This window comes from Tupaia chinensis, unplaced genomic scaffold, assembly GCF_000334495.1.
Source record: "Tupaia chinensis unplaced genomic scaffold, TupChi_1.0 Scaffold000067_1, whole genome shotgun sequence".
Taxonomy (NCBI): domain Eukaryota; kingdom Metazoa; phylum Chordata; class Mammalia; order Scandentia; family Tupaiidae; genus Tupaia; species Tupaia belangeri.
In genome coordinates this window covers 3,985,566-3,995,399 of record NW_006159526.1, presented here as the reverse complement: position 1 = coordinate 3,995,399, position 9,834 = coordinate 3,985,566, and the positions used below count along the sequence as shown (strand labels likewise).

The window sequence follows — 9,834 nt, the reverse complement described above, 5'->3', positions numbered from 1 at the left end:
GACGCTCCCTGAAGCTGAAGCCATATGGGGAGGTCCAGGTTCGTGTCCAGAGGTCCACCTCCACACACTGGGCGTGCACACATGCCCACGATCCTGCCTGTCTAGGGCTGGCGTACATCACAGGACACAGACCCTGTTGGGGATGCCTGTCTCTCTTTCCCCTGATCTCTCTGACTCTCATGGAAGATATAAACACATGAACTTCAATAAAACAGAAAAGAGGGCCAGCAGATGGTGTGGTGGTTGGAGAGTTGGACTCCCACATAGTTGACTGCAGTTCAAGTCCTGGACCTGGCAGCTTGCTTTCTTAATTTCCTACTCTGTGTATTTCTCTCTCTTATTGTCTCTCTCTGGTGAGCACACATGCCCTATAGCAAATTTAAAAATACTACTAATAATAAACAAAATTTAGAAATCATTCTTTAAAAAAAGAAAAAGAAAAAGAAAAGAGGGACCAGCAGTTGGCGTAATGGCTACGTCACTGGACTCCCATGTAGTCGACCATGGTTTGCATCCTGGACCCGGTGGCTTAAGACTCACGCCGGGCGCGTGTGCGTGCGTGCCCAAGATCCCGAGAGGAGAATGGAGAAGAAGGGAATGCGGCGTGGCCATCCCTCCTGGGGGGTGATTTCTCACTTTCTGTCTCTCTGTCTGTCTCTGTCTGTCTGGCGAGCGCACACGCCCTATAGCAAAAAAAGTTCAAAAAAAAGAAAAGAGAAGAAAAAGAAACTGCCACTTGTCCAGTACTAGTGTGTCTGCAAAGGCGGCACTCCACAGGGGCCAGCAGGTGGCATGGTGGTTAAGGTGCTGGACTCCCACATGGCCACACACGGTTTGAGTCACAGACCTGGGGCCTTGCTTTCTCACTTCTCATTTCTCTTTCTCTGGTCAAAGTTTAAAAAATAATAATAACAACAAATAAAAAGAAGAAGAAGGAGCTCCACATTATCCGAAAACGCTATTAAAGTACTCCCTATGTGAGGCAGGAATTGTGCATGTGCTCAAGTCAAAACATCTCTCTCAACGGACCGAATGTGGAAGCACGCAGTGGTCTCCATTACTAAGCCAGATACTACAGAGATCTCCAGCAATGTAAGACAATGCTACACTTCTTACTAGACTTGTTTCAGGAGATAAATTTTTCAGAAAAATATTCAATTAACACATAATAAGTTTATTATTGCTATCTTAAAATTAATTCATAAATCTCTTTCCCTCCAGTGTTCATTTCTTTTTGAGAGAGAGGTTTTTGCTATAGGGCCCATGTGCTCACCAGAGAGACAGAGAGAGAGACAGAAAATAAGAAATCACCTCCCAAAGGGATGGCCATGAGGCAATCCCTTCTCCTCCCAGGATTTCGGGCACACACACACATGCACCCAGCATGAGTTTTAAGCCACCGGGTCCGTGACTCAAACTGCAGTCAACTGTATAGGAGTCTAACAACATAACCATTACGCCATCTGCTGGTCCTAGCTCAGTATTAATTTCTAATATGGCAAAAAGATATTGATAGAAAGGACCTGCATACAAATTGAAAAAAAAAAAAATTTTTTTTAAAGTTCCTTGCCATCTTTGATAATTTATTTACTTTCCTTTTTTAAGATGTTTGTCATAGAGTATATGTGCTCACCAGAGAGAGAGAGAGACAGAGACAGAAACAGAGAGAGAGAAAGTGAGAAATCACCCTCTGGGGGAGTGGCAACATCCAATCCCTTCTCCTTCATTCTCCTCTTGGGATTTTGGGCACGCACACACACGTCCAGTGTGATTTTCAAGCTGCCGGGTCTGAGATTTGAACCACGGTTGGCCATGTGGGAGTTCAATGCCTTAAGCACCATCCTCAATCATTTTTAAGCATATAAAAGGATGAGGCTAGTAGGTGACATGGTGGTAGAGGTGCTAGATCCCCACAGGGCAGACCATGGTTTGAATCCCGGATCCAACAGCTTGAAAAACACCAGGCACATGTGTGTGCATGCCCAAAATTCCAAGAGGAAAATAGAGACGGGATTGCGGTGTGGCAACTTTCTCTCTCTCTGTCTCTCTCTGGTGAGCACTTATGCCCCATGGCAAAAACCTTTTTAAAAAAAGAGCACAGGGGACCAGCAGTTAGCGTAATGGCTATGTCACTGGACTCCCATGTAGTCAACCGCCGTTCAAATCCCAGACTTAAACTCACGCCGAGCGCATGTGCGTGCGTGCCCAAGATCCCGAGAGGAGAATGGAGGAGAAGGGATTGTGGCATGGCCATCCCTCCTCGGGGGTGATTTCTCGTTTTCTGTCTCTCTGTCTCTCTCTGTCTGTCTGGTGAGCGCACACACCCTATAGCAAAAGTCTCTCCTAAAAAAAAAAAAGGAAAGAAAAATCATTTTTTAAAAAATATGTAGCTACCACCCCTGTGGAAATCATAACCTGCTTTTTTTTTCCCCATCAATACTTTTAAAGAATTATTTATTTAATTCCATTTGATATTATTCCTTCTTTCTTTCTTATTTTAATTTAATTTAACCAGAGCGAAACACGTGTACATGCCCAAGATCCCGAGAGGAGAATGGAGGAGAAGGGATTGCAGCGTGGCCATCCCCCCAGAGGGTGATTTCTCACTTTCTGTCTCTCTGTCTCTGTCTTTCTGGCAAGTGCACGTGCCCTATAGCAAAAACCAGGAGTCCCAGGCCTGACAGCTTGCTTCCTCACTTTCCCTCTTTCTGTCCCTCTCTGGTCAAATTAAAAAATAATAAGTAAATAAATAAAGTTAAATAAAATAATGCTAAAAAAATTTTTTTTAAAAATCTTACTTGGACTAGCCCTGCAGCCTAGTGATTATTAGAGAGCTGGATCCCACATGGCCACCTACAGTTCAAACACTAGCCCCAGAGTGTCATACCAGGCACATGCACATATGTGCCCCAGGTCCCCACAGGACAGAGAAATGGAGGAGAAGGGATTGTGGCGTGGCCAAGCCCCGGGGGGGGGTTGCTTTCTCCCTCTTCCTCTCTGTATCTGTTTCCTCTGGTGATTGAAAAATATTTTTTTTTAATTACTTAACATTATGTGTGAGGGGGTCTTCAAAAAGTTCACAGAAAATGCCCATCATAAGAAAACGATCCAGGGATTTCAGAAGTTTTTTGCACCCAAATAAATTCGCACACTGATTCCGTTTTTCCATTTACTTTTCAAAGACGCTGTGCATATTTTTTCCAATCGACGGTCTCTGCTGTGAGGACGCCTTCTTCACGAGCACAGGGGTTCGCTCTCATTCACTGCGGACTCCCCGGTGTCCACGGCAGTGCCTGCAGCTCCCTGGATGACCGGTAAGGAAGTGGACGAGTGGTCATGCTCACTGATATGACCACTTTCTCTTTAGCTTTTCGTCATAGGGTGCGTGTGCTCACCAGAGAGAGCCAGGGAGAGAGGGAAAGTGAGAAATCACCCTGCAGAGGGAATGGCCATGCTGCAATCCTTACTCATTCTTTCTCCTCTTGGGATTTTGGGCACATACACACGAGCTCCTGGCATGTTTTCAAGTCACCAGGTCCAGGACTCAAACTGTGGTTGGCCATGTGGGAACCCAGCACCTTAACTACTATGCCACCCATTTACCTCGATACGATCACACTTTTATGAAATATTGCCCTTTTAAACGCACACTGCACAATACCTCGAAAAATCTATCAATTATGTACAATTACAGATCTGCGAATTCATACACACAGACATTCACAAATGAACGGAGGGACAGAGAAATGGCAGGAGGGATTTTCACCAAAATATGAACAGGTATGAGCATTAGGAGTGGAGTGATTTTTCTTTTCTTCTTTGCATTATTATGTGACCTGCATTTTCTTTTCTTTTGTATTTTTCTATTTGCCAAAGGGTGCATGCACTCGCCAGAGAGAGACAGAGAGACAAAGAGAGGGAGAAAAGAAAGCACCCCTCCATAGGAGATGGTCACGCTGCAATCCCTTCTCCATCTCTCCCTCCATTCAGGCTTTTGGGCACGTACACACATGTGCCAGGCATGTTTCTGAAGTCGCCAGGTCCAGGACTCGAACCATGAGGTTGACCATGTGGGATCCGATTGCCCTAACTACCAGGTCGCAGAGCCAGCCTGTGAGCTGAATTTTCTTCCTGAGACTATCACTGAATGATAATAAACCACTGACATTTGGGAAAGAAGAAGAAAATAGGCCCGTCCTGCAAGGACAGAGAAGTGGCCTCGCACACACCACGAGTATCTATTCCCCAGGAATCGGGACGACAGAACGGCCCCCGAGCCCCGCCCGGCCCCTACCTGGGTGAGGGCCGACTCCAGCATGTTACAGAAGATGCTGAACTGCTTGAAGTTCCCTGTCTTGTGAGTCAAATCTTCGATGACTGGGTGGGAAGAAAAGTCCCTCCTGAGGTCTGACCACTTACCCAGCCCAGGGCAGAGCATCCCCGCACTCCATTCTCCCGGACTCTGAAGCCACAGGCCTGAGGGATGAGGCCACACCACCCACCCCAGACTGGACAGTTTCTGGTCAGACAGAAGAGGCGGGTGGGCAGGATTCTGGTGGCCGCAACTCCTGGGGATCCCAGTTGAGAGGCACACCCACCCAGGCTGGCACACTTACAACTGGCATCGAACTCGCCCCGCCACTGGTCAGCCGTCATCCGGTCCTCCACCTCCAGTTCCAGCACCTGCCCAGAGACTGTCACCCGCACGGCATGCTCCACACCCCGGAAGACGTAGTCCACCTGCAGGCCGGCCGGCTGGTCCATGGCCAGTCGCTGGAGAGGGGATCAGAAGAGACCCAGAATGGCTGAGAGTCCAGGCTCGTGAGCTGGGAGGCCAGGACTCGAACTCTGGCTCCATCATTGATCTGCTGTGGCAGCTTGGGAAAATGACTCCACCTCTCTGTGCCTCGGTTTCATCTGGAAAACAGCACCTACCTCACACACGTGTTGTGCTGGTGAAATTAGCATGATGCATAAAAGCAAAAGAGACCTGTCCTGCACATGGCGGTGCCCAGTACCTGCTGGCCAACCACGTTACCCACTGGAGAGTCACATGAGGATGACCACGCCAGGACTCACCGTTACAGTCATTATTTATTTGTTATAGTCACTCAGTCAGCAAACATTGGTGGGGGAAAAAAATCGAGCTGCAAAGGGAAAAGGGAAATGGAGGCAGAGGGAGGTTGAGTTTTGGGGGCCAGCAGGTGCCATGGTGGTTAGGGCGCTAGACTCCCACATGTCTGACTGTGGTTTGAATCCCGGACCTGGCAGTTTGAAAATCACACTGGGCACGTGTGCATGTGTGCCCCAAATCCCAGGAGAATGGAGAAGGGACTGCGATGTGGCCATCTCCCCTGCGGGGGTGGATTTCTCACTTTCCCTTTCATTGTCTCTCTTTCTGTCTCTGACAAGCACACATGCCCAGTGGCAAAAACCTAAGGGGAAAAAAAAAAAAGAGAGGCTGAGTTTTTCTTTTTCTAAAAAAAAATTATTTCCCTTATTTTATTTATTTCTTTTTTTAATTTTGTTACAGAGCACATGCGTGCGCCAGAGAGAGAGGGAAAGTGAGAAAGCCAGACACCAGGTCCGAGACTCAAACCACAGCTGACCACGTGGGAGTCCAGCACCTCAGCCACTACACACCTGCCGCCCTGGGCAGGACTTTTGAAGAAGGGGTCAGAGCAGGCCTCTCTGAGGAGGTGGCACTGAAGCAGGGAAACGAGACCTCTGAGGAAGAGGCTGCAGGTGGAGTGCTATGTATTACCTACGGCACACGCAGGTCTTCTCCATCGAACACGTGATTTCTTTTTTCTTTTTAAGTTTTTTTTGCCATAGGGAGAGTGCACTCTCAGAGAGAGAAAGTGAAAAAAATCACCCTCCTGGGGGGGCTGGCCACACCACAATCTCCTCCCCGACATTCTCCTCTTGGGATTTTGAGCACGCATACACACATGTGCCCAGCATGAGTCTCAAACCACCAGGTCTGGGACTCGAACCACATTTGGCCAGGTGGAAGTTTGGCACCTTGACCACCATGTCATCTGCTGGCCCCCAAAGAAATGATTTTATTAACTAGCCTTTTGTAAGCATAAATAGCCTACAAAGCTACTATCCTGTTCTACAAACAGGAGAGGGAGAACTGGGCCTCTGTCCTCAGCCCAGGCCCCCAGGGGTGGTCCAAAATGGAAGCCCGGGCTGCTAGGGCTCTGATCCAGGCTCATCCAGGCCTACACGGGAACGTCAGCTGACCTTCTATGAGACAGACTGAATCCACAATCAGTACCATGCTGGGTGCTGGGATGGGATGAGAAACCAGGCCATGTCCCTACCCTCAGGAGGGGGACAGCAGTCAGGTGTATAGAAATGTCAAGTAGTGGGCCAGACGATGGCCTGGCAGTTAAAGCAGCCAGAACCCACTTGGCCAACCAGGAAGTTCAAGTCCCAGACCCTGAGGCTCAAGAAGCACACCAGATTCATGTGCCCAAATTCCCAAAAGGAGGGACTGATGGGAGAAGGGACTGCAGCATGACCATTCCCCATGGAGGGTGCTTTCTTCCTCTCCCTCTCTCTCTGTCTCTCTGTCTCTCTCTGGAGAGCACATGTGCTCTCTGGTTAATTTTTTTTTTTTTAAAGTGAATTAGTGAGGAAAGGGGATATGCTTTGGCTGGGATGGGGGTTCCTGGTTTGCTCTAAGTACAGCAAGGAGGTGAGCGTGGCTAGGAGACGGCGAGCGAAGCAGGGTGAAATGATGAGATCCGAGATGTAACAAGGCCAGGTGACAAAGGCCTCTGTAAGCCCACAGGAGGATGACAGCACTCATCCTCCAACAGCTAAAGGAGCTACCATCACTGCTGTCGTCGTTGTTGTTGTTATTATTTCTTTTTTTTGGAGAGGTTTTTGCTATAGGGCGCGTGCGCTCGCCAGACAGACAGAGAGAGACATAGAGACAGAAAGCGAGAAATCACCCCCCAGGGGGGATGGTCACACCGCAATCCCTTCTCCTCCATTCTCCTCTCAGGATCTTGGGCACGCACGCACACGCACCCGGCGTGAGTTTTAAGCCACCGGGTCCGGGACGCGAACTGTGGTCGACTACGTGGGAGTCCAGCGACATAGCCATTACGCTAACTACTGGTTCCCATCATTATCATTATTATTATTATTATTATTGTTATTATTATTGATACTTTGTTTCCCCAATGTACAGATGGGGAAACCAAGCTTGCCAAGAAAAAGGGCTATGTCGGGGATCCATAGCTGCTTCAAAAACAAAGCCACTGGGGCCAAAAACTGACGTGGTGGTTAAGGCACTGAACTCCCACATGGTGGACTGTGGTTTGAGCCTCACACCTGGTGGCTTGAAAAACTCACAGTGGGCACATGTGTGCGTGCGCCCAAAATCGCAAGAGGACAATGGAAGAGAAGGGACTGCGGTGTGGTCATCCATCTACAGGGTGATTTCCCACTTTCCCCCTCTCTCTCCCCCGTTGAGTGCATGCACCTATGGCAAAAAAATTAAAAAACTAAAATTAAAATAGACAAAGCCACCAATATAGGCCCTGGGGACCCCTCTACTGCGTGGCTTCCTTTCCTCCACCTCTTCTAGTCCTAGACTTTTTCCAGAGAGTCCTTCCTTGAATCCAACATTGTAAAATACAACATATGGTGAAGAAGAAAAGATGAACTCTAAAAATCTACATCAGTGATTTTTTTTTAGAGTTTTTTTTTTTTTTTTTTTTGTTATAGGGCACGTGTGCTCACCAGACAGAAACAGAGAGACAGAGAGACAGAAAGCGAGAAATCACCCCCCAGGAGGGAAGGCCACGCCGCAATCCCTTCTCCTCCGTTCTCCTCTCGGGATCTTGGGCACGCACGCACACACGCCCAGCGTGAGTTTTAAGCCACCGGGTCCAGGACGCAAACCGCAGTCGACTACATGGGAGTCCAGCGACATAGCCATTATGCTAACTGTTGGTACCTACATCAGTGATTTTTATGGTTTTTAAGAGTCTTTGAACCTTTGAGAATCTAATGAAATTTTTGAACCCTGCTCAGATGAATAAGTAGGACCACGATTGTAAATAATTTCAGAGGCTCCGAGAACACCCCCTCCAGGCCCATCCATAGATCTTTCTCAGAGGCCCAGGGATAACCACGAGACTCAGAGCCATCCTGACAGGAACCTGTTTTCAGATCCGAACCCTTTATCTGGGGGAAGTCTCTGGGGCTTTGGTGGGCTTATGAAGTGTGGGGGCCCCTTCTCCCTGGAAAGTTCATACTCTCCCATCACGCTTTCATCCTCTGGAGGTTCCGACGTCTAGGCTAATAATCCCTGATCTGGCTGTAAACAAATCGTAGCACATTTCAACAAATCCCTCATCCCCTGACCCCCATCGCGGTGCAAGGCAGCGCAGCAGTCTGGACCAAGCGTCCGAGACCTCGCCCACAGACCCCGCCCCTCACGCTCCGCGAACCAATCAGCGGCCGCGCCGTCCGGGTTACCAAGGCGTCGGAGGCACCGCGGAACACCTGGAGACCGCGCAGGCAGCACGGCCGCCCCCACTCGTGGTACCCACTCCCGGGAAGAGGCCGAGGAGGAAGGGGGCCCACCGCACTCCATCCTCGCCACCAACCTGGCCCTGCCCTCCTCTTTCTCCACTTCCTGGCATAAACCCCATTCTTACCCCGTGATGGGCAGCCCTTTCCTGATCCACTGCCCTGATGTCACTGGCCCCCATCTTGCAGCCTCAATCCAACACTCAGCCTCCGGAAAATTCTGCCTCAGTTCAGCCTCCCCTTATACACTTAGCTCCCTCACCTACAGGCTTTGCTCACGCCCCTGGCCCCTGGAGACAGGTCCTAAGTGGTCTGTAACCGCGGCCAGCTCGACCCTCCCTCCCCGACCCCAGCACTCATTTACTGCATGGAATTCCGGGCTCCCCTTCCCAGCCTCCCTGAAGAACCTCCTTCCCTCCCTCCATATTCCAGCCCCTTAAGCTACGTTCCCCAGAAACAGCCCCTTCTCCCCCCAAGTCCCTAATTTCCATCCTGCTCTCCCAAACTGGGGCTTCTCTTGTCCCTACACTGGCCCCATGTTCTCTTAGGGTGCCTGCTACATTCTCCCTGAATTCGGCCCTCTCCCATCACTCCGCCTGGATCCTGCCCACATATTTGCTCCAGGGATTCTTCAGAATCCCCTCCCCGCCACCACCGCCCTTGTCCCTCCTCTACCTGCATTCTCTGTCCTTGCTCTGTGCCGAGCCCATCCCGGCCGCTGATTTCTTCCCAATCCCAAGTGTCTCCGCTACTCCCGGCCCCAGCCTCCTTCTGACCCTGCGTCCCCGGAGCTCGAGGCCCCGCCCTTGGGCATGACGTCACCACCCAACCTGCGCACATCCCGGGTGCCTGTGGAGACCCCAGCGTCCCATCCTGGCCCACAGACCTGACCCCGGTCCTCGGGCCTCGTGACATCATGACTCCAGCAAACGCACAAAGAGTTTTTCAGCCCCGTCTTCCTCCCGCCTTTCACCGCCCGGATCCTTTCTCCATTCCGAGCGTTACATCACCGTCCCTGGCTCCGCCTCCCACACTGGCTTCCTGTAGGTACCGCAGATGGCAAAGCCCCTCCGCCCAGCCCCTCCGCCGAGGTCAGCCGCTGGGCTCCCCACGATTAAGCCAGTAACCACTCCCCAAGTAAAACCCCATCACCCCTTCCCCCCCGCCGACACTGGCATATTACCAACCCGGGCAGACCCCACCTGCGGATGTTCTCCCACCTCCACCACCTATTCCACCCCCGCCGTGATCTAGCTGGGTCTCCAGTGCCAGGGACCC

General features: G+C 50.4%; 1 protein-coding gene across 1 annotated transcript in view; it reads right to left on the bottom strand.

Moving 5' to 3' along the window:
* The window catches only part of CCDC61 (coiled-coil domain containing 61), a 24,275-nt gene extending 14,687 nt beyond the window's left edge, over positions 1 to 9,588 (bottom strand). The window contains 3 exon segments of the mRNA XM_027767205.1: positions 4,295 to 4,377; positions 4,617 to 4,773; positions 9,232 to 9,588. Coding sequence (XP_027623006.1) covers positions 4,295 to 4,377; positions 4,617 to 4,773; positions 9,232 to 9,474 — 483 coding nt within the window. The 5' untranslated portion in view covers positions 9,475 to 9,588.
* Positions 9,589 to 9,834: the final 246 nt, after the last annotated feature.